At 34.9% G+C, this 26467-nt stretch overlaps 1 protein-coding gene across 2 annotated transcripts in view; it reads left to right on the top strand.

Annotated features, from left to right (window-relative positions):
* Nucleotides 1267-26467, top strand: part of LOC109838093 — a 28242-nt gene continuing 3041 nt past the window's right edge. The window contains exons 1-7 of one of the 2 annotated variants that reach the window (XM_020406562.1): nucleotides 1267-1505; nucleotides 1636-1787; nucleotides 1907-1994; nucleotides 11833-12607; nucleotides 12699-12752; nucleotides 15494-15591; nucleotides 21499-21615. In XM_020406562.1, coding sequence (XP_020262151.1) covers nucleotides 1440-1505; nucleotides 1636-1787; nucleotides 1907-1994; nucleotides 11833-12607; nucleotides 12699-12752; nucleotides 15494-15591; nucleotides 21499-21615 — 1350 coding nt within the window. In that variant the 5' untranslated portion in view covers nucleotides 1267-1439. Of the gene's footprint in view, nucleotides 1506-1616; nucleotides 1788-1906; nucleotides 1995-11832; nucleotides 12608-12698; nucleotides 12753-15493; nucleotides 15592-21498; nucleotides 21616-26467 lie in introns of both variants that reach the window. The other variant, XM_020406563.1, reaches the window with a different exon arrangement.

Genomic DNA, 26467 nt, shown 5'->3' with positions numbered 1-26467 from the left:
AAAAGAATGATGAAATCACCATCGAAAAAGTTCACTCAAGTGACAATCTTGCAGATTTGTTCACTAAATCTTTGCCTACATTAACTTATGAGAAATATATTCACAATATTAGTATGCGCAGACTTGGAATACTACCGTCTTCAGGGGGAGCAAATTCTTAAAGAACAATCTTGAAGATTGGGCCCTGAAGGTCTATCATCATATTTTGCCCATTTTCGCTAAGTTTTGTCCCACTGGGTTTTTCTTAGCATAGACTCAGAAGATTGTCATCATCAGGGGGAGCGAAATTTCAATGCAATCCCGAAGATTATGGCTTGAAGGACTATAGTTGTACTCTTTTTTCCCTTTGCTAAGTTTTGTTCCACGAGGTTTTCTTAGCTAAAGGTTTTTAATGAGGCAACTAATGCAACACAAGAATCTACTTATGTCGTGTACTCTTTTCCTCGACTAGTTTTTCTCCCACTGAGTTTTTCTAGTGAGGTTTTTAACGAGGCATTGACATCTCGAAGTAATGTCCAATGGGAAGTGTTAAAATCTAAAAAATATTTTGTTGAAATCTAAAAGGCAAAATGTATGTGAGCATTACTTTGCATGTGGACTATTAACTTGATGTCCTTTTATATTCCATAATGTATCAATAAATTATATGATGTATGGAAATAGAATTGATGAAGAAATATTACAATTTCTCTTCTTCTCTTGTCTCTTGTCTCTTGTCTCTTGTTGCATTTCTTTAGTATATTACAACAGAAGTTAAGAATAGACTGATTATTTCTTCATCCATCTTAAAAAAGCCAGTGAGGAAACATGTCATCAATTAGTCTTAACTAAACTCATATTTACTCATTTGAATATGTTATGTTCTCTCTTTATTTTCATGTTTGACAGCTTAATCTTTTCACTCTATATTTATGTATCCTATTTTGTGTTGGTTTTAAAGGTTAAAAAATCGTTATTTTTTCTTAATTTCTCACGTAGTGTAGTCTCATACCCGCTTTAACGATCGAGCCCATCAAGCCGAGTCGCATCGGTATCACATGAGAAGTAGGCCATGGGTCGTGAGGCTCATTCTCTCCCGTTTCCTAGACCACGACATGGGCTCCTTCTTTTTGGGCCTCAATGCATTATTTATCTGTCGGAAGTGGCTCTCACGGGTAATTTTCTCCTCCTCTTTGATTTCTCCAACCAAACATAAAAAAATGGGTAACACCCATTATTAATTCGAGTTGGATTCGGGTCGGATCGTCAAAGTTTTATATTACCCTCTTTTCTCGTGGAAGGGGAGGTGACCGATTCCTAAACAGGGAATCAAACTATCTTCTTTGTTTTATCTCGAATTCTCTCTCTCAAAATCTCTTTTTGTCGTCTCTTTAAACCTTTTTAATTATTTTTCAAATCCCCGCCAGCTCCCATTCGAAACCCTAGCGAAAAAAGAAAAAATGATGAAGCGAGGAGCGAAGGTCGCTGCTCTCTTCGATTCCGATCCGGATCCCTCCGATTCCGCTGTAAGCCTTACTCCCCCCTTTCAAAACCCTATCTTTTTCACTTCAAAACAGTGATTTTGATACGTAGTAGGTCTTTTTTGACTCAAAATCGTGATTTGATTTGATCGGAAGCTATCATTTAATGGCGCAGTTGAGGAGCAAGAGAGTGATGGACGCGCCGTCTTTTGATGGTCACAGGGCGGAGTCGTCTCGTCAGAATCGGATGGAGGGGATCAAATTGGATGCGAAGCGGGCGGAGTCGGCTCGCCAGCATGTTAGGGCCCTCAATACCCAGTTTGCAAGGTTGCAATTTTAGTTCTCTTCAAAAGCTTCACTTGTTTTCGTTTGATAAATTACAGGTTGGCATGAAATACGGTAGTGTGTTCTTGCGTATGTTGTTGACGGTGTTTTATTTTATGCAGTTGGATCCAGTTACAATTGCAAAATCATCCAGATGAGCTTTGGGAGGATGGCGCAAAAGATTATTTATCTCATGCATCAAACATATTGGTAATGCTGGTGTTATATGTTCATCTATCTTGTCTTTGTTATCAGCTGATATATCTGCCTTTCCCTGATAATTTAAAATTTTATTTTCAGCTTGATATCTGAAAAAACTGTTAAGTAACTTAAGGTTCTACCTGGTAATTCATTCAAATAACGGGAACGGGGTTAGTAATTTTATGTTTTTTTGTCAAGGCTTCTTCTTTTGAAGGCTGTTATAATTACTGACTGTGTGACATGACATCATTGATGAACCAGAAATTGACACAGGAAATTTTATATTGAAAGTCACATGCCTCACTCATGTAGTACATGTATATGTGACTTATTTTACTATTCTTGAATCAACGGTGATATCGATAATGCTGAATGTCATATTGCTATAAAGTGATACTCTGATGGTGGTTGTTGGGTGGCATAAATTTAACTTTTTATATATAGATGATGTGCATGGAACTGTTAGCATGCTTTGCACTTCCATTTCATAATCACGTAACCATGGACTTCAGTTTGTACTGTAATGTATTTCTATCATCCATTGCTTTCATTCTTTGAGAATCTATTCAGGGGGGAAAAGATAAAGAAAAAAAAATTGATGCTTTCGGGTGATACCAAAAAAGTCCGGAAATAGACACTAAAGAATATAGCTTTCGGGTGATACCAGAAAAGTCTGGAGATAGACACTAAAGAATATAACTAACCTGATTTATTCGGTTGAATCAATGGAGAATATGATATTACTATTATAGTGTTGCTTTGGCTGTCTGCTTTATTTGTATCCTTCCCTTCCTATATGGCACACGGTGAAGATTTTATGGCATAAAGTCAGAGAATGTGTAATAAAAAAAATCTTGTGAAAGAAAAGGTTAGTTGAAGGATTTAGAAAGGGGTTGATTAGACTACATAGGTAAATCATTTTTGGGTTTGGGTTCTACCCTTTTATTGAATTGAACTGAAATTTAATTTTATCATCTTAAGGATGCAATTAACTTGATACCCCACTAAATGGCACATAATTAAAAAAATTTGTTTTTAAAGGCACATAATTTGTCAAAAAAGTTTCTTGTATAATGAAAAGGAAGGGTTTATGTTGGGCTTTGATTATATACTATTAAGAATCTAAGATAATATTATTTTTGGGTTTGGGTTTTGTCCTGCCGTCAAAGTGGACTGAAATCCAATTTATCAACTTAACTATCCAGTTGATACATCCTCACAAGGACTTCCAGGAGTACAAATCAAAGTGCTAAAAGTGCCTGAAAGCACTTGATAAGGAATTCTTCCTCAATTAATCTTTGCTCAGAATGTTAGCTACAATTCATTGAGTCATGAGGGCTCCAATACCAAACAATTTCCTAAACACATCAAATGTGAGACTCTTTACTCTAAAAAGTCAGGTAAATGGACTTTCAGCACATGCACATATGATAGCATATTGGTCTAACCTTGCAGCCCTATGTCATTATCCAAGCACATGCTAAGCTAGTAGGACAAGAAGCAGGAAGATGCAAGGGAGAAAACTTATGTGAATAAATATTTTTTTGTTAAAACATTATGAAATCTATATTTCTCTTATGGTTATAATTTTGACTGTTAAATGTTAGAACTGAGATGAAGCATTGCCCTCTTAAGCGACTGGTATTGCCCATACTGAAATTGGAACTGGAACCTGAACTTTAAAATGTCCTACGTCCAACTTAAGTAAAGGTACAAACCCATTAGTTAAGTTCAAGGAGCAGGAAGGTGCAAGAGGGAAACATTATGTTAAGAAATATTTTTTGTTAAACATTATAAAGTCCATATTTCTCTTATGGTTGTATTTTTTGATTGTTAAATGTTGAAATTGAGGTGAATCTAACTCTCCTAAGTGATTGATATTACCTTTATCGGAACTGGAGCTGGAACCTAAACTTTGCAGTGTCCGAGAAAAGCTCAAGTACAAACCCATTAGTTAAGGACATCAAACTATAGGAACATGTTTTCTGCAGTCATCTTCTAGTTATTTAAATTGGATCAATTCAGTGAACATGCATATCTAAGCTTCAAAGTTTTACCATGAACCCACAAATTACTGAATTCACAAGAACAATTGAACAAACTTTTCCTTTTTCGTTTTTTAAGGAAGTATGGGCTGAGCAAAATAAATTCATTTTTTATAATAGATATTATTATTATAAACCATTGGAAGTTCATAAAATTTTCAACTCTTATTTTTTGTCATAACATTACAAATTTAAGTTGCAGTATGACAAGTGAGTCCATGAATGGAAAATGACATCATTTGACATGTGCCACTCTTTCTTCTTAGAGACATTTTCAAATGCCATTGCCAGCCCCAATGTCTCTCCCATTGTACTTACACGCGTGCACACACACACTCATGGTTTTAAATATCGGCCGATAATCCGAAATTATCGTCGAGTTATCAGATTTGGGAGCTTTCCGCTAGGATAAGTAGGATTTTTAATCGGTTATCGTTTTTTGGGGTTTATCGGCGAGTTATTGGCGATAAAGGTACTTATCGGTCGATAAGGGAGGCTCTAAATATCAGCTTTATCGGGCCAAATTTTGAGTTGAATTTTCGGGTAATGGGCAGTTATTTAGTGAGTTGTTAAACCTGACCCGACTCGCTTTCTACAATTGGTTGGTGATTCTAAGCATGATTATTTATATTTTGGTATGTTTATATTTCTACATTTTTTGTTATTATATTATATATATACACCATTTAGTATATCACTCTGATAAATACCACTTATCCCCGATATATCCCCGATTTCCGCTATTCGATATGGATTTTGACCTTCCGATAAATCCCCGATAACCGATATTTAAAACCTTGCACACACTAGGTGTGATGCACGTGCATGTGCATTGCATGTGGTAAAATATCTGAGTGTTCACTTTAGTCCTTCATTTACTAATAATCTTGTTTTATTTGTCAATAAAAGTCTCTTTTTGATATTTTAATGAAACTGCAATTACTTCTTAGTTACTTTTAGTAGGATTTGAATATCATCAATGTACCACTAACTTAATTGTGGCCACTAAATAGAATAATATTCGATGATTATTAGATCCATGAGCTCTCTTCAATTCCTTATTAGAGTTCATGTAAGAATTGAACTACTTTTTAAAGAAAGAGTTGAACTTGTAACATTGAAAATCATATCCTATCTGAAATTTGAGATCTAAAATCATATATATCTGAATTGGATCTCCTTAAATCATTTAAAGGTTAGGTGAAGATTAATTATAGTGAGAATCAAAATTTAATTAATTATAATATATTAATTAGGATAGGATAGGATAAGGTAACAATATAATATCTAAAAGAGACAATGATATTTTTGTCCAGGAAAAGTTTTTCCAAAAATCTTACTTTAAAGGGAGTCTGATATATATACACACAGACACACTCTTACACACACACACTCTCTACTTATAAAAGAGAAAACACATATCAAAAATTTTGATTTCCTTTTTTACCTTCTCAATTTTTTATAGTTCACGATTATGCTATTATTTATAAAACTAATAATCTATAATCTCTCATTGACTATGCACCTTTTCATTTTCTCAAAATATTTAGTCATCCATTAGAATATATTCAAAATTTATAATGATAATAAAATTCATAGATATATTATAATTTACTATAAAGAATTTATTAATTATTTAAGATAGTAAAATTATTTATTTATTAAATTATTATACATAATTATAATTATTAATAATAGTATAAATAGAGATTGATTCTTGTTGTAAGGAATATTATCATGTTCGATAATTAATATCTTCTTAGTAATAAAAATTTGGATGTTATAAATTAAAAATACTTTTATTTAGGAAATTTACTTTATATAAAAATATTGGATCCTTGAAATTTATGAAACAAATAACTTTCTTTTCATTTTCCTAGAATATTTACACATTCACTGGAATACATTAATAATTTACATGATAAAAAATTCATAAGTATATTATAATTTATTATAAAGAATTATTAATTGTTACAAAATAGTAAAATTATATTATTTAATAAATTATAATACATAATTATAATTATTAATAATAGTATTAATGAGGATTGATTCGATGTTATAATATCCTATTAGTAGTAAAAATTGGACGTTATAAATTAAAATTACTTTTATTTTGAAAATTTACTTTGTATAAAATTTATGGATCCTTGGAATTTATGAGACATACACTTTTTGTTGGGAAGTAAATGTCTCATAAATTTTAAGGATCCAATATTTTTATATAAAGTAATTTTCATAGATAAAAGTTTTTTTAATTTATAACATCCAATTTTTTATTACTAAGATGATATTAATTATCAAACAAGGTAATATTCTTTAGAATATAAATTCATATAATATTAAGAACTAATGCAATTGTTTAATAAACATTGTAATAAAATATCTATATTGTTACTTAATAATATAAATGGTTTAATTATTTCAATACGGTTACTTGAACTAATGATTACATTATTATTTAAAAATTATACTCTTAAATAAATTGTTTAATAATATAATAATAAGAAAATTTAAATAACTATTAAATGTAGGTTAATAATAGTATAAGTACTAATAATACTAGAACTTAAATTTTTTTAATAGTAATGTAATAAAATAAATTTATAAAATATTTATATACAATTTATTAAATAATATAATATTAAATAAAAATATATCCATTTGCAAAGCACATGCATTATACTAGTGCCTACACACACATATTCAAATCACATTGCTAAAAGATAAGTAGTGTGTTGAGGCCTAGGTCAATATTATAGCAATGGAGTCAATGGTGGAGAGAGAAATCTATAATAGTACTGTCACAATGTGTGTGTGTATATATACACACTGTTTAAAAAAACCTCCGCCTAGTCCGTTTAGACGTACGCCTAGGCCTAGACGATACCTAGGCCGCCTAACTAGCGCCTAACGCCTAGGTGGTATTTAGGCTGCCCATCTAGATTTTACGAACGTTTAGGGGAGCATTGTCTGCTTACGTGGATTGCACCCTGTAGGCCTTAATTATGATTTTATGTATCATAGCCTACACGTCCTCCAAACTTCATTAACCTCCAAATATGAACATCTCTACTATCTCCTCCGACCTTCAGCAAAACCTCATCGATCACCACTTAAATGAAGGGAAAAAACGCTCAGAAACCGCTTAAGCGCCCGCCTAGACGACTAAGCGCTGGGCGCAATTCTTATGTTAACTTAAGTGGATGATCCACCAAAGTTTCTATCCATTCATGTTGCCTAGGGATCCTTGCATGATATGAAGAGTCTTTTTATATATATAAATGTGGATAGAAACTTTGGTGGGCAAAGGATTGGTGTCCACTTAAGTTGACATAAGACACACACACACACTCTCTCTCTCTCTATATATATATATATACACACACACACACATACATCTCTCCTACAGTATCGTCACCGCAGTAGAGTTTAACCATCAAGTTCGGGATGGATTGATGTGGTTCCTCTACGATTAGGATACCAGAATATCGAATCATGAATGAAGAAAGGTATGAGAGAAATGCATATTGGTTAGGGATTGTGAGACCCCAATTCTTGACTGGATTCAACACCTACTTTATAGGTGTCGACTGGTTACTGTGGGAAGGATCTCTTTAGCATTAAACAAGAAAAGATTGGTAGCATGACGGTGGCTACGTGATCCGATGAGTTATGAAGGCTATCGGGGCTAGAGGCATGATGCACCTGTCATGCATTAAATGCGATGCTAATACGTTGTCAGTGGGAGAGGTTCGAGGTAGACGTCCTTTAACTTCGTCGAGAAGTAATACCTTTCGAGTTGTCCTCAAGAGGCGTCAAGTATCTGATCGAGTGAGCTCATGGCGAGTCGTTTTCGACAAGAGGGTCGATTGATACCGCTTTTCGAGTCGACATTAAGCAATGTCGACTCGACGAGTCCACAATCACTAGCCAATATGCTTTTCTCTCATGTCTTTTTTCGTTCATGATTCGATATTTTGGTGTTCCAGGCGTAGAGGAACCACACCAATCCATCCCGAACTTGGTGGTTAAACTCTACTGTAGTGACGATACTGTAGGGGAGATATATATACATACATATATGTATATATGTACATATATACAGTGTTATCGAGGCGCAAGGCGCAAGGCGAGGCACAAAAATTGCTTACGCGCACTACGCGCAAGGCGCGTCTCACTGAATTGAGGCGCATAACTCAAACTAATATTTTCCAACATAAGACAAAGAAGCATATAAGTAACATGTTTATAAATTATCACATAAAAAGACTAAGAAATATAATTTCACCTACTAAATCACGAAAGAGTCTTAATTAGCATGCATAACATAGAGAAGTTCATAAGTTTTCACAAATCACAAAGTAAGATACTATCCAACATGAACAAAAGTCTATGAAATAAAATAAGCAAGTAGCAACATAACAGAGTGTCTAGTCATCCTCCTCCTCATCATCATCTAACTAAAGTGGAATTTCCTCATCCTCAGTTTCCTCCTCTTCTTCATTAAACTTTTCTTCATTCTCCGAATCCGGCTCGCCCCTCCTAGATGACGAAACAATATCACTTGAAGATCCTCGAACCCTAGCAGTAGACCTTAAAGTTGGTCCAAAATTTTCTTCAACATGAACAAAAGTTTATGAAACAAAATAAGCAAGTAGCAAAATAATAGTGTCTAGTCATCCTCATCATCATCGTCATCCAATTGAAGTAGAATTTCCTCATCCTCAGTTTCCTCCTCTTCTTCATTAAACTGTTCTTCATCCTCCGAGTCTGGCTCGCCCCTCCTAGATGATGAAACAATACCACTTGAAGATCCTCGAACCCTAGCAGTAGACCTTAAAGTTTGTCCAAAATTTTCTTCAACTCATGTTGCTTCGCCTACAACACCCCATCTAAGGTCATCCTCCTCATCCATCAAGCCATTCTCCGCATTGTCGCCCTCTCCAAATTGACTTAATAACCACTCGTTGCTTTCATCTATGTCAATCAACTTGATTGTATCAACAATATCCTTGCAGTCAAATCTTTCCTTCAGAGCTTGATTATATTTGCAATATACTAGATCCTGCAACTTATTATGATCCAACCTATTCCTCTTCTTGGTGTGTATCTGCAACTCATATAAAGTCAAATAATCAAATTAGTACTTGAAATTAGTCGTTAAATTAACTTATGTTTTGCATTTTTATGATATAAGAGTGGTCACAAATTAACATATGGTTGGCAATTTCATCATATAGGGTGGTATCACTTGACACCACCCTCTTATATATAGATTCACCCCTAGATGGAGTTTTGGATTCAAGTTGACTACAATCTTGTACCAAATTGTCAAGGTTTTAAATATCGGTTATCGGGGATTTATCGGATGGCCAAAATCCTTATCGGATAGTGGAAATCGGGGATATATCGGGGATAAGTAGTATTTATCGGAGTGATATACTGGATGATGTGTATATATAATATAACAATTAAAAAATATAATCTAATCATGCTTAATGAAATATAAACATACCAAAATGTAAATCATCATGTTTAGAATCACTAACAAATTATAGAAAGCGAAACTTGCATCATAGCCTTGAAAAAATATAATGTTAGTCAAAATGGGCCGATAATCCCGATAATCCCGATAAAAAAGTCTTACTTATCGGCCGATAAGTGCCGATAACGCCGATAAACCTACAAAAACGATAACCGATTAAAAATCCAATTTATCCTAGCGGAGAGCTCCCAAATCCGATAACTCGGTCGATAATATCGATTATCGTCCGATATTTAAAACAGTGCAAATTGTCAATAGAGGGAAATGAATAGAAATTATGGACAAGGACAGAGCTTCCACCAAAGCATAGCCATTTCATCAACTTTGGATAGGTTGCAATGGGAAACGGTAAACAACAAAAAGAGTTATTTCCGGTAGAAAAGACATCATGTGATCCAAAATCATTTCAAAACACTCTTTTTATAACCACTTAATATAGAAGTAATTTTAAAACTAAAAAAGTAAAAGTTTGTTTCTTGGGAAAAAAAGACGTAAGACATTATGATTCATGAAATTGGTAAAATCAATAATCTTTAGCGTTGCAAATGGATACATATTTATCCGATCCAGTGCACAACCATATCCGCTATGGATGCGGATACGATCACTAAATTTTGTAACCGGACAAATATGGATACAAATATGGATACAAATATTGGATACAAATATGGATATAGTTTAAATTTTTGGTTGGGTGCAGATACATATATGGATATTGCTAAACTTTCGGTGGATATGGACATTTCGATTTTATTAATATGGATATGCATAGTGATATGGATTCAGATAGAGTTATTGTCAAGTTTTAAATTTTCTTGATGACAATTGTGTTTTAGGATGTGCATGTCTTTTTTTGGGTTATAGAGATTTTACTTTGTTGAAGTAATCAATTGTGCATTTTGCAATTATTTATGGTCAAATTTACATTATACTATAATCTTATTATTTTATTAATAATGGTGATTAAGAAAAGTTAGCCCCATGAGTAATGGACGCGGGTTATGACCATTTGAGAAGTGAATTATGTTGGTTGTATTATATATTGTACGTTACTTTTTGAAATTGATATTAGGCAATATATTGCAATGTTTAAGTTGTGTATTATCCCTTTGATGCAAAATAGAGCTATTAATATATGGTTCTTCTCGTATACTGGAGAAACGAATAGGGATGCAGTTGCAAATATGAACCAGATATTTGGCAGATGGATCCCTTTTAAGAAAGCGGGTACGGATATGAATAGCGTCCATATATGATCCATTTGCACCCTAATAATTATTCACCAGGAAGGCAAGGTATAAACTATAAAGATAAAGAACAGGTGGGAAGAGAGTTCAATGCCTTCAGTCGCTGACCTTCTGCCTTTCAGGTGTGTTTCACCACCTAATAAATGCCGTCATTTCTTGGGATACTTTCCTTAGGGTTTCTGAAAAAATAGAAAAAAGGGAGTCTAAATGGTTTGCTACGATATTTGGATGTTGTTTTGAGTCTAAAGACTTGAAGCTCATTGGTGTGTTTAATTGTTCTTCACTTCTTCCAGCATTTAGTCTTGAAACCTGTTCAATTATTTGCTCTCTCTATATTATTTGTATTGTGTGCATGTAGCTCAAGAGTCAAGACACTTGTTCTCACTTCTTAAAGCGGGTGGTAGCACACATCTCCCATCATTTTCTCCATAGCGGGTGTTAGTCTGAGCTCTTTGTTTCCACCAAGTGGACTCCTCTATTACTGTATAGGCTTATAGAATAGAGAAATAAAACCATGACATGTGCTTTTGGCTTTTGAGAAATGTTTTTTTAATTTCTGGGAGTATCTCTCTTTGAATGACTAATTTGAAGTTATCATTGTTATAGCGAACAATACGGAAAAAAAACTTTGAGCACTAACGTACTAAAACTCCCATTTAGCATCAAGATATGTAGGTGCTTTTATAAGTTCCAGTCAGTGTTTTTCCATTATAAATTTAAGTCTGGTACACTTTATATACACTTGTTTGTGTACTTTAAACACATTTATTTCCATCGTGACATTGTAATTCCACCTTTTAGATTTGTGAATGCAATGCAGGATTGTATACGTTACATGTTCTCTGCTACTGGTAAATAAAGATGTTCTCATAGACCCAACTGATAAGTTATTCTCGCTTTTACTTATTTTTTCTGCATAATTTTTTTACTCCTCTTCAGTATAAGTTGATGGTGTATTCATTAGTTACGATTACTTTATTAAACATAGATAGCTGTCTCTTTCCTAGGGAAAATTCAAGGATGTTGTTGATTGGCTTAAAGCAGAAGCTGCAAAATCACAAACTGGGGCAACCAAAGGCTTTCCTAGTGATCATAGCAAATCTGTGGCTGTATTAGGAAACTCTTTACCCATTGTGAAGCCTGAGGTAAACAATGGTTCTGCACAAGAGGTTAGAAGTTCAAGTTTGCAAATCCCAAAATTACCTAATTCGCATGGTTCAGGCGTCTTTTCTGTACGTCAACCATCGTCTAGCTCTTCATCTTTGCAAAACTCAGGCCTACCAACTTTACAGAATTCAAGCCCCTTCCCTTTCAGTCAAAAACCAGCCAGCTCAAATTTTCAAAGTTCAAGTTTATCTAACACACAGAATACCGGTTTATTTGGTATCAGTAAAATATCAGACTGTTCAAGTCTGCAAAGTGCTGGGTCTTCTACTTCCCAAGCCTCTGGTTTCTTCAGTTTTAGCCAAACACCAATACACTCAAGTTTGCAAAATTCTGGATCATCTGGTTCCCCAGCCTCTGGTTTCTTCAGTTTTAGCCAGACACCAATGAGTTCAAGTTTGCAAAGCTCTGGTTTACCTAGTTCACAGAGCTCAGGATTGTTTGGAATTAGTCAAATACCTGCTAGCTCAAGTTCACCCAGCTCCATGCTCTCTAGTTCACAGATGACAGGTTTTTCCAGTAATCAGAAGCCAGCCAATTCAAGCTTGCAAACCTCAGGGTTAACCAGCTCACAGAGCTCAGGTTTCTTTTCCATGAACCAAACACCAGTTTTTGGTGGTATGTTTGACTCCTGACTAGTTGTATTGAGATGCTCTTTGCTTTCCGACTTGAGCTGATGCAGTCCCAACAATTGATGTTTATTTCTCAGGAACTCAAAGTTTTACCACGCCGAAAGTAGGAACCTCAGAGGATGTTGATGAAGGTTAGATATGGACAACCTCTCTCACCAATTAATTTATATCATCCATATTATGAATTCATCTTATTTAAGCTTCTTTTGTTGGTTGGTTATATTTTGCCACTTTCTGTAAGTGGAGCAGCGAATGAAATGTTGTTTTAAAGCGAAATTATGCACTGCCTTATCTTTTATGGTTTTATTTTGTATAGCAATTGTTATCTTCGGTTGACCTACAAAACTTATCTGGGTTTTATTGAGTGCTCATCCAAGTCGCTCTGGCTAGGGATAGTTTTGGATTAGTGATTTCAAGATTTTGATTGATAGGTCGTAAGCTGAATTCTACATGAAGCTAGTGACATTTTACTGTGGAGCTTGGTAACATTATCTTCATAAAGTCTGTATGCTCAATCTTGTAGTGCTGTATGAAGATGTTACAGGTCATTTATCATGTATTTACTGTATTTGGGTGAATGGTCCAAGTGAACTTGATTTGTCTTCTTAGTTTTGAGAGACATACAATCAGTCATGTCTCACTGTATTAACCTTTGCAATATCAGGCTATGAAGCAACCTAACTCACAGGTTCGGTTTATATCATATGAACCTAGGTAGAGCTTTTATATAATTGCATCCAATCCTGTCTTGGTCACTCCCCCTCCTTCCCTCTCTCCCTCTCCCTTTCCTAACTAACCCTAGTCTGAGGGGGGTGCGACTGTATCTTATCAACATGCTTAAAGTACAATATGGTAAGGCTAGTAGGTATTACTTATTAGTAAGGCCAATAATGCTGCAGCAAGAAGCTATAGTGAAATAATATATTTTCTCCGAAAAATTGAAAATTGGCAGGGGTAACATTAGAAATCTCCAAAGGCTATGAAGTTGGGAAAAGTAGTGAATTGATGACATGTGGAATGTATTGGGCCGAAATTTAAATGATCATCGTTTATACTATCGAGATTAGCTAATATGCATGATTTATTGATCATATCTTAATTCCCAAACTTAAGCAAATTAGTTCCTAGTTGGTCATGCATTACTTAGTTCCTGTGATTTTAACTTTGCCTAAGGGGGTGTTATTCGTTTCGGATTTTGTTGATTTGGACTCAGACAATTGTCCATGAATCTGACATTCTTGATTGGCACCCGGATTTAGATTTTATGGTTAGAGCCACAGACTCTTGGATTGGATTTTTATTTTTTGAGTAGAATTCTTGAACTTTTGCTTTGGATCGTCGCCTAAGGGTTGAATTCTCACACTAAATTTTATATTCCTGGATTATTTGCATTAAGAGTTTCAAATAAATTTGTCATGTTAAATAATAATTATTAGTAAAAAATGGACATTAATTTTAAAAACCACCCTCATTTTGATTAACAGATGGCAACATCAAAACTGAATACATCTTAAATAGTTTAAACAATGCCATATAAAAGAATATAACTAGCGTTCAAGCACATAAAAGAAAATAACTAGTGTTTAAGTACATAAAAGAAAATAACTAGTGGTTTGACCATATAAAAACTACTTTGTAATTTAAATATGTAAATAGTAAATACATTAGAAAATTTTATATTAAACATAGACATCAAAAACATTTTAATTATTATTATGTAATATATTAATATATTTCATATATAACAATAAATAAAAATGAAATAACATAATATTAACTATTTAAAAAATTTATATACTCAAGACAGGTCAAAATATATTTCATTTTAAATGAATTAAATAAATTTACAGAAGTTGATTACAAGTATTTTGAAAGTAATTACATTCGATGTTAATATATAAATAATTTATAAATATGAAATACTTTAAAATTAAATAGAATTAATTTGAAATATGTTAAATATTTAAATAAGTGAAGATATGAGGAGAGATAAATTCCATAGAGTAAGATCACAATCCACCAATTTTATCTGGGACTTTCTTTTGAATTTTTTCATTAAAAACTATTTAGTTGTAATGGAGTGTGGATTTTGAAATCCTAGTCCTATTAATAATCCTAGACAACTAATAACATCTTAAATTCAAATTCAAATTCAAATCCTAGTCCTAAACCAATAACACATTAAATTTAAATCCAAATCCTAGTACTAAACCAATAACATCTTAAATTCAAATCTGAATCTTAGTCCTAAACCAGTAACACTTTAAATTTAAGTCCAAATTCTAGTCCGAAACGAATAACACCCATAATAGAAATCCAAGAAAAAGTCCAAATCTGAATCAATAATCCTCAACCAATAACCACCCGGATTGATTATTGGTATTAGTGTATAATATGATGCATTTGTACTTTATGAGAAAATTTACTTTTTCCCTGTTCTCCTTTGTTGCATCGCTTACGTGTATGCTTTAGGTAGGTGATAGATACATACTAAAATATCTAGCTATAAGACTGACTCCAGATTTGTGCAAATGCAATGTATGTTATGTTTGGCATTTCCCAGTGCATTAGATGCATGTAAAACAAAGGTATGAGCGCAAATTTATAAGGCTTAAATGTTTACATGTTCTTTTGAAGTCGAATAGTCAAGCACTGTATGTAATCTTTCTGGATTTGCTCTACATACTAGAGTAATAACATCATTGTGCATGTCTTCCCCCCTCGATGTCAATTAACAAGTCAGATATGTGGCATTTTCCTGCTCTTCTTACGTAGACTATATTAATTTCACTAAATTATGTTTTCCATAACACAAAACAAGGTAGTATACTGAAAGATATTTTCTTTATATTCACTGAAAATATATAAATAGGAGATGAACTGGAGCAGCCAAGCAGTCCTTCCTTGAAGAGGACTGAAGAGAAGGGAGTCATCATTGTCCATGAAGTCAAATGCAAAGTCTACGTGAAGGTAACCATTTTTTAATTGTTTCTTGGCATTGTCTTTTTATGGCCTACTTTTATTGCTGAATCTTGCAATTACAGCTTATAAATGCATCGATGTGCTTCGTCACATTTATGGAAGCTTGACATGCATACATGCACTCTGCATAACTATACCTATACAGGTATACTACCTTTCCATAGGTGTGCCAGCAAATGCTAGCACACATGTGAAGCGCTTTGTTGTTATTTGTGAATAAATGTAAAGTTAGTTCCCGCCAACCAAACTATGTGGTACCCCATCTACTAAGCCGTGTCCGAATCTTGCATATATGTTATCAGACATACTGACAAAAAAATTGTGTGTTGGACATTTTAAGCTTTTTACTGATGGTTACTTTTGTCAGTTATCAAATAACCGCTCATTTTACAACTACTAGTGAGGTTGGTTGGATATCTACGCAAGACGTAATTCTCAATGCATTTTTGCTTCATGATGCCTACAGCCATTTGGGTGGGCCACCATGTAGTTTTGTGGGCAGGAACTAATTTTATTTGTGTCGCCGGGAAGCTATACACACACACATGGAAACTTTTCTAAAACTGTTCTCTTGGTCTGTCCTTTCAATGATTCACATCTTTTGTGTTTACGCAACCATAAAGTTTTCTGTATATCTACAAGAAGATGAAGAACTAAGGAATTGTATCAAGAACTATGTACTAAAAAAAGGGAATAGGAATTGCATGTTGATCTACACATCTTAAATTGTTAAAAAGAGATACATAAGTATGGTACAGATTTTCTACTTCTGTAAGGAAATAGATCCACCCATTCGATTACGATTATGTTATTTGTGTTCATTGTTTTAAAAAGCCTCTGCCTAGTTCGCTTGGGCATACGCCTAGGCCTAGGCAATACCTAGGCTGTCTAACTAGCGCGTAGTGTCTAGGCGGTACCTAGGCTGCCCATCTAGGTTTTGGGAGTGTTTAGGGGAGCTTGTCTGCTTATGTGAACTGCACTCCGTAGACCTTGATCATGATTTTATGTGTTGCAGGCTCCACATCCTCCAATCTCCTTCAAACTCTTTTAACCTTTAAATATGAACACCTCCACTATCTCCTCCGACCTTCAGCAAAACCTCCTCGACCGTCACTTAAATGAAGAAAGAAATCCGTCTAGACATCAGTCCGCCACCTAAGCCTTCTATAACATTGACATTTACTGTCAATTATTATAATTAAAAAACAAAAAAAAAGAAAACCTCCTAGGCTTTAGGCATCGAGTCCAACGCCTAGGCCTTGTAACGCTTTCTATAACATTGTTAGTTATTATTTTGGCTATTTAGTATTTAACTATGCATGATTTATTGTGGATTTAAGATTGCTATTTTTTTACAAATTCATATGAATTTAATACATATTTTTATCAATTGTTATAATTAAATAATTTTAAAAATAGCCAAACGCTAGGCGAGGCGCTAGGCGCGGGCTAAAACGCCTAATCAGCCTAGTGCCTTCTGTAACATTGTTTGTGGTGAAAATTCCACTTTCTTGAAGTTGGTCTATGTTATTTGGATCAATTAGAAATCAAATTTAACGGTTTTTTTTGTCACATATCAACTTGATGTCAAGTACATGGCTAAAAATAGCCATTCTGTTTCATGTGTGGTTTTGAAGGTAGCAATTAAACATCAAAACATTGAACCGTGATGCTAGCAATTAAACATCAAACATTGAATCATGATCTAAACAATTTATTGAAACCCTTACAATAACATTTTCATTAGTTTGAACATTTTAAATCATGCAACTTTAGACATGGCCAAAAGATTCACAGCCTTCTAAATTTGGTTTTAGGCACTTAATATAAACTTCAATCTGGTTTTTAGGGACTTCAAGAAATATATTTTTTAAGAGAGAAACATCAACTTGGATGCCCTGTTATTGAATTTCAATCTAGAGGTTTTGCATCCAAGTCTTTTCAAAAGTAGCTATAATTCTATCTCTCTTTCTCTCTCTCTACGAGCTAGTGTTGAAGTACACCTTCTCCGATTTGACTAACACAATGGTGTTCACCACTACGTGTGTTGTTATCTCACAAGGACCTTTTGCTTCATTTAAAATCCACCACAGACCACTGTATTCCTCCATTTAATGTGATATAATTCAAATGAATAAACATGAATAGCTTCATTCTGTTTGTAAACTTTACATGTATGGTGTTATGTATGTCTGCTTTTTTTTTATGGCTTACTGACAAACTAGTACCAAAGGTTTCATTAGTGATTTAAAAGTACGAGTAATCAGTTCGAAGAACAGGTTGGATTTGGACTAGTTTCAATACAATGTATTTTGCTGTTCTATTGGGATCTTGTAGATTTTTTGATATGTTTAGGCTTTTTGTGATAGGACAGCGTTGTAATATCTTGTTATTTCACATGTTCAAAAATGTTCAAGATCCCCTTCTTTTTGTAAGCTTTTAATAGCCATTTTTGCCGTCAATAAATGAAAGGGTAAATTACACTAAACCCCCATGAACTATCAGCATTTTGCAGAAAACCCTTATGAACTTTCAAAATCACACTAAACTCCCAATAACTTTTCTGTTTTGCAGAAAAACCCCAATAAGTTTCTATATTTTGCAGATAAGCCCCATAACTTAGAACTAGAAAGCAACGTAACAAGGTATTTTGAAAGTTATCAGGCGTTTAGTGTAATTTACCCAAAAGATATTGGGAGTTTTCTACAAAAGTTATTGGGGTTTAGTGCGATTTTGAAAATTCAGAGCAGTTTACTTAAAAACGCTGAACGTTCATTAGGGTCTATGTAATTTCCCCTAAATAAACTTGATAGCCAACTAGAGAGCTACATAGATTCCCGAATAAAAAAATTAAATAAATACCCTGGGCTATCTTTTCTGCAGATAAAATATCGAATAACCTTTTTTAAAGTTACTCGTATGCAATATTAAAATAAAATGTAAATTACACATTTTGAAACTTGAGGGTTCAGATTTTAGCTTTAGGGCTATTTAATTTATTGCAAATCTTCTTTCATGGGTAAGAAGCTTAGTTTGACCTGAAAGTAAAATATTAGCTAGTCACACATTTTAGTTTTGGTTTATTTTTTTTTTACAATAATAAATTTTTAGATTGAAGAAAATCACAAATTCTATATTACCATTAAGAAAATAATCATATTAATATCCAAGTCGAAGAGGTAGTGATAGATAGTGATGAATTGAGGAGGTGGTTGAAATTTTTGCGGTTGGTTTGACAAACCCTTAAAAGCCACGCTGGGGTTGATCCTAACCGAGTTTTATGCTCTTTAGGCTAGAAAAAAACTAGGGATGATCTAGATTTAAATTGGTTTAAGGGCTACTTACGGGCCTAAAAAACTAGGACAATCTTAGTTGAGTTTTTCGCCAAATGCAAAATTGTCTAAAACTGGGCTAGGATCAATCATGACCCAATTTTTTTGGTTTCCAAAACACACTTCTAGATGTGCATTTTGCGAGGAGACAGATTTTGAGAGATGAGTTAAGACTTAGGATAGCACTAAAAAACCAACAAAGGTTTTCTTTATGTGTCTTTTTATCTTCTTTGAGGGGTGGGTTTCTAATGGTTTCTCCTTTTCTTTCTTCCTACATATAAGGGTCGATTTTTATGGGTTCTCTGTTCTTCATCTTTGAAAGCTAACATTTTGATCAGTTGCTTTTGAGAGGCAAGTGTTATGAGCTTTTACTATTCTCATTCCTTTAAGTTTGTTCTTCAGTTAGTTTCTTCTTCTGAAATGTTTGTGTCTGGGTTTGGTGGGGAAGAGGATGAAGTATACGCGAAGGAAAGAATAAATGGGTCTACAAGTTGGTAGGGGGTAAATTTTCTCAAATGAATGACGTGTGGGTACCATATATATTTTGTGGAGTATGTTGCATTGACATCTCTATCATAAAGTTATATGTGAAGTGGACACCGACACTTCTTGGGCAGTCTGAGCATATACATATGTTTATTCCTACATGTTACACAATACATCTTTTTATCTAAAGCACTCATCATACACTTCTTGGATGTATATCCTACACTTCATATCTGCTTTTTTAAACTTGTTTGAAACGTTCTGATTCATTTGAGCGCATACTCGGTTGAAAAATATGATTTCAGAGAGTCGTTCGCTTATCTAATACAAAAATGAGCTGCTATCAATTTAGGGTATACATAATGAAGTATAAGAATGTTATGGGAGTTGTGTCCCAATACCCTAACTTGTACAAATTGGTAGTATATAGTACCCGTACCAGCATCCTCACCTAACGCATACCTATGCAACATAATCTGTGGTAATTGGTATATATCCAGCAACATATATTCAGGAAAAGCCAGTAAGCTTGTCGAAGTTGCAAAGACTTTTAAGGTATTTGTCTGCCAGGAGCATGTTGGCGCTATCTTGTAAAGAAGCCTAGCCTTTCTCTATTTGGTACATACTACTTTGCTAAATCTGCAAATTGGGTATGTCAATTTGCACATTATATGCTTATGCTGACCAACTACCAAAGATAAGCCCGAAATAGCTCCTTAATCATTTGCTGTAACATGGAACTAAAATTATGGAGCAGTGTTGATTGAATCACATAAGAGAGAGCCTGTGGCTGTGTACCAGAGGGTTATGTGAACTCTTACCGCATGGAAGAATACTCTTTCGTTAAATCATTTACCTAAACTCAGTTTGTTCTATTTAAATTTGAATGTATCTTTTGTGTGAAGTATAAAGAGTGATGAGTGATGGATTGTTTAGATCCACTGTACCATTATATTAGAAATGTTTGACCGTATAATTGGGACTTGATCATGGGGTTAGTTGGAGTAGTTCATATTATGAATAATTTGATTATACAATTCGAGTTTGATTGTAGAATTGATTGGAGAGTATTGTTATGAATATTATGTGCTTGTATAAATAATGTTTTATCTATACCTTGAAAAAAAGAAAATGTTATAGTTCATATCTTTTTACAATAAGAAATGTGGAAGCCACCATGTGGATTTGTTAATGAACCAAAATGTGGATTATTGGTCAGGGAAGTCGTAACCATGCTTTCTTATACAAGTTTGGACCTTATGTCAGGAGAACAACTGATGCTTGACAAATAAATTAATTACATGACATAATAATAGGATAAAATATTCCATTCTGCTTTTTACCTGCAAAAGGAAGCTGCTCTCATTCACCATATATATGCCAGAATGGACGTCTTGTCTTTATTTCATTGCAAAAACATTAAATCTACATCATCAGCCTTCACTATGTTAAACTTTGTTCTGTAGAATGTATTATGTTTTCATGAATAATTAGGGCTCGCTCCCTCCCTCTTTTTCAAAGAATGAATAAGCCGCTCGGAAAAAGCCTTTTGACCACTTAATAGGTCCACTGTTGATGGTGTATTTTCTTGCTAGAATATGTAGGACACACTTATTACAGTAAGAAGGGCATGTCAAATACACCGTTTGGACATCAGATATTTGTCCATCCATGTCCGTCACACAAAGTTATAAACTTCTGTTTACCTTAAATGTTATATATGAGATGGATTATGTTATACATGGAAGTTGACAAAACTATCATTCTATAGTTCGATTTACTGACATTAGGCCCTTTCTTACACAAATAGTTGCAAATACAGATTTTACATGAATCAAGTACCAATATACTCAGAAACAATTATACATATTTAGCTGTGTTATGATGTTTTGGGTTTTGGATGTATCTAGTGTTCATGTGGGTCCAGGATACTAATAATATCTGTTATATGTCAGATTATGTCTTTCCTGTGAACCGAATTGCTTTATCTCATAAACTCATATATTATTGTCTCATGATATATTTCTAGTGCCTAGTGATATATTTGCTTAACCTTTCCTTTCCTCATGATGTGCAGCCAGACAACTCTGCAGCCTGGAAAGATATTGGTGTAGGTCAATTGTCCATCAAATGTCAAGAAGGTGCCGACAAAGCTGCAAAAGAGTCAAAGCCTACTATTATGATTCGAAATGATGTATGTTCTAGTCCTTGTTATTTTGTGATGATTTCAAGCATGAACATTGATTTTAGGGCCAAATCTAACCAACCAATTCTTTTTAAAATTATGATTCATGTATGCAGATCTGAAAGGATAAAAATTTATGCTTTAACTATGATTTTTACAATGCATTTTTTATATAATGCTACAATATAGCTAATTAATTGGTGACTAACGTGATTAGAATTGTCTACCAATATTATTAGGATAATGATTCCTTTAAGTTTCTAATGTCATAAATTCATAACATACCTTATTAGATAACTTTCTGCCAATATTACAGAAGGCGCTAGGTGGACTAGGCGTTTGAGCCGGCGCCTAGCGCCTAGATGCCTAGGCGTACGCCTAGGCGTTTGGCTATTTTTTAAATTATTTAATTATAATAATTGATAAAAACATGTATTAAATTCATATAAATTTGCCAAAAAAAGACAACAATCTTAGATCCACAATAAATTATGTGTACTTAAATGCTAAATAGCTAAGATAATGACTAACAATATTATAGAAAACGCTAGGAGGTCTGGACTCGGCGCCTAAAGCCTAGGAGGTTTTTTTTAATTTTTTAATTACAATAATTGATAATACATGTTAATGTTATAGAAAGCTTAGGTGATGGACTGGTGTCTAGGCGGATTTCTTTCTTCATTTAAGTGGTGGTCGAGAAGGTTTTGCTAAAGGTCGGAGGAGGTAGTGGAGGTGTTCATGTTTGGAGGTTAAAGGAGCTTGAAAGAGGTCAGAGGATGTGGAGTTTGCAACACAAAATCACGATTAAGGTCTAAAGGGTACATTCTACATAAGTAGACAATGCTCCCTTAAACACTTCTATAATCTAGGTAGGCAGGCCTAGATCTAAGCGTACGCCTAAACGGACTAGGCGGAGGCTTTTAAAACAGTGCTTTTTGACCACCGTACTAAAGGAATAAAGGACATACTCAGTTAATTAGCTAAATATAATAATTGCTGCTGATTCAGTTAATTAGCTAAATATAATAGTTACTATTGGTGTTGCCCTATCCTAACTAATAAGCAACTTTCCCTCTGTTTGTCCCTATTCTGAACCGAACTCAAGACTCTTTATCCCTATCCCAATTTTTTATTCCCGAAAGTTCCTCAGAATTTTAGTACTAACCTTACTGCTATCTATATATGGTCCACATTTACATTCCTAATTGCAATTAAAATACTATATCAAATCCCGAAACATTTACTATCATACTATGTTAATCTTACACACTGTGGATCAAATATCTAAAACCTTATTCAAAATAGACATACGGAAAAATAAGGTTTGCTGTTGTGGTAGATTCCAGCTATAGTATAAGCGCATTTCAAAGTACCAGTTGGAGACTATTATAGTATGAGGTATGTGTTAGGGATACATTGTCAAACTTAGGGATAGGTACGTCTTCAGGCTCACACTCTAATTAGGAATGGGATGTACAGGCGTTAGGGATACACTATCAAAGTTAGGCTAGAGATAGGCGTAACAACTGAATGAGGTATTGTTTCCGCCTATTTTAGGATTTATGGAGTATATTTGCAAAAGACACAAATTGCCATAAAAGTCGTCTTTTAGATGGCAGCCAATTGTAAAATCAAAGTACAAACATAGTTAAGGTATGGGGTGGTAGAGTGTTGCTAATGATAAATTGTGGCCGCTACTTTTTGAAACACGAAGGGGATAATTGTAATTTGCCCTTTAATATTTACTTAATTTTGCATTTTATTTTGAAAATTTTATGTTGGACAGTCTAAATTGAAACTTTTTTGCCTTATTTTCTGCTTTATGTTATGGGTATGTTGATTTCATCTTATATTGAATAACATTTAGGGACTAGACTTAAATTCCATGTATGAAACTATAGTACACAAACGGTGAAGAATGGATTACCAACAAGAAGTTTCAGTAAATCTTGCAAAAGAAAGAAAAACTACTTTTTTTTAAAACAACTGCAAACTTATCATTTGCTTGCTTTTCATGTAAGCTGTTTGGCCAAATAATCTTTTATCTAATAATTAACTCCCTCAGGTCTCAATTAATTCCAATTGGTAATTATTGGGAAAAACTAGCTATTGGTAAAATATGGCATTTCATCAAGAAGTTAGAAAAAAAAAGTCTTCCAAATTCTGACATATTTTCGATGCACCGCTTATGATTCGAAAAATCCTCTTTATTTTCCACAATTAATAGTATAAAAAATGATTAAATGCGCAAAATTATTATTTATTACTGCAAACATGTGATTTATATGGGAAAAGAAATTTTGGGTAGTTAACATACTAAATCAAATTCACACTATTGTCTACCGTTAGTGAAGACCAAATCAGTAGTTTTTATAATTTAGCCAATAAATAACATAATCAGTTAAGATATTTTATTAAGCAAGGTTTTAGTTTATGATATAACCATTTAATGCAACCAATGCTTTTTAACCATTGTTTCTTATCCTTCTGTGAGTGCATTATCAGTAATAATGCAAGTTCATAATATAGAGGCGTGGCATGTATTTTTTCACTAATCCAATATGCCCCTGATCCAGCTTGGAGAATTTGTCTCCTCTATGGATATCTTGACACTCGGTATTTACACGTCTTAATATAGAGGTCTGAGTTGTTACAATGTGTAATTTGCATAGAAAATCAGATATAGGAAAATTGGTATGTTCTCATCATGGTGCTTTCATGGGTGTTGAAAGGCTTGCTTAGGTTGAGTTTGATGGATATGATCTGAAGAAATCTACCCTGAACCGAAGACATAGATAGTGTTCTTTTCAATCTTATTTCTCCATCATAATCCTCCTATCACTTTCTTTCACTGTTATTTCTTATGTGCATTTATGGAATGAGTTGTGTTTTTTTATTTTTTTATTTGGGGGGGGGGGGGGGGAATGGGAATTCTCATTTATTACATTGCTGTGGTTTTGGGAACTTCCCGTTACATAAATCGTCCACCCCCACTTTCCTTTGCGGAACTGGTTCGGTCATTATTCTCAGTTACCTGATCGGGTTATCCTTAAGAATATTAGCGTAATATTCTCCAGGAACTTCCCGTCAAAAGTGGGAAACAGTTTAGACTCATATACCTATTGGAGTATCAGGGAACAGTTTAACCTCTTGTACCGGTCGGAGGATTGAGAAACAGTTTATACTCGTATACTCTTTGGAGTGTTGAGAAGCAGTTTATACTCTTATACTTATCGGAGTCTCAAGGAGTAGTTTAACCTCTTATACCGGTCGGAGGATCAGTCCTTGGTGGGATGGACGACCCTCCTGTGGTACGCACAGTACTTTGGGTCCGTAGTGTTGTCAGCTTCCTCCTGATTTGTGATAGGTGGTAGCTTGATCTTGTTACCTTCAAGGAGGGATTCGAAGATGGCTGGAATGTCTTCGTCCTTGAAGGAATACTCTCTTTAGAGTCTCGGACCCGAAGTCTTTTGCTGCCTTCGGGATTGCTGTTGTGATGCTTGATTAGCACCACCAGCAGCTACAGGTGCTTTGCCCTTACCACGAGAGGCGAAGTTCACGTTCAGCGGATTAGCCGTCGGTCGGTTCCTCTCGGCCTTCTTCCTTCGGAGGAAGCGTTCGGCTTGTTCACCGTGCACCTTCAAGTCTTTCCAAGTGTCAGATGGTGCTGTTCCCATTGCTTCCAACACATACAAAGAGAGGTTGTTATGGCAAGTCTGGATAATGAACTCCTCAGTGATCGGGTCCCGACAGTTCATCGCTTTGTTCCGTAATCTCTTGACGAAGGTATCGACTAATTCCCCGTCCTTTTGTTTCTCGTCGATCAACGCTCCGATGGATATCTCGGTGTCGTCGTCGAAGAAATTAGCGAGGAATTTGGTCTCCATGTCATCCCAATTATTCACGCTTCCTGGCTTGAGGCGGCAATACCAATCGAATGTGGCTCCGCGAAGAGTGCCAACGAAGGATCGTACCATCAGAGGCTCATTACCAGAGATAACACCCAGGTGTGATTTGAAATAAATCAAATGCTGAGTGGGGGAACCCTTCCCATCGAACGGCGTGAAGTTAATCAGACTGAACTTCGCCGGATAGGGGATCGATTCCCATTCTCGTGGGTATGGACAGGGAATGCCTGTTTTCTTCGTCTCTTGAGCGGAGATCAATGTGTTGATTTTGCTCTCGAGATCTTTGATCTTCAAGTCTTCACTTGTATCTTCGTTGGCATCCTCGTTACCACCCCCTGTATTGACAGGAGGGTTATTGGCATTGTGAGCTTCATCCCTATCTGCGTGCTCCTTTTCCTGAATAATCTGGTTACGGCGGTTCGATTCACTTTGCTGGTTCCTGAATGCATGGATTTGCTGCTCATGCATCTCTCTCATCTGCTGCATGGCCATCTCCATCTCGAATTTGAAACTTTCTTTCTGCTTAGCCAAAGCGTCTTCAAGCATCTTGGCCATTTCTTCCGCGCTTATCATAAATGACTCGCGGGGTTGTCCTTCGCTGGACACTGTATTGTCCGATGCGACAGCAGAGCAGGAATCCGATTCTTCATCTTCCGAAGGCAATCTTGTCCGAACCCTACCATAAGTTCCTCGTGCGATGGCTCCGGACTGTGCAGACGGGACCCGCCGAGATGCTTCCAGAAACGACTTGAGATTAACCTGTGTCGATGTCTCTTTGCTGGTCATGTTGGCGGTGACCCTCTGAAATTCTCCGTCTTTAACCACCGTTCTTCTTTGCCGGAAACGCCTATACCTTGGTTTTGGCGTTTCGGTGCCGAGCCTTTCGAACACTGAAATTCTCTCGGGGACTACCTTGATGCAGTTGCATTGAGACAGTACCGCCCGAATGAGCT

Source organism: Asparagus officinalis, chromosome 4 (assembly GCF_001876935.1).
Source record: "Asparagus officinalis chromosome 4, Aspof.V1, whole genome shotgun sequence".
Classification (NCBI taxonomy): domain Eukaryota; kingdom Viridiplantae; phylum Streptophyta; class Magnoliopsida; order Asparagales; family Asparagaceae; genus Asparagus; species Asparagus officinalis.
Note: the sequence above shows the minus strand (reverse complement) of the source record. Positions and strands in the feature narration are given on the sequence as shown.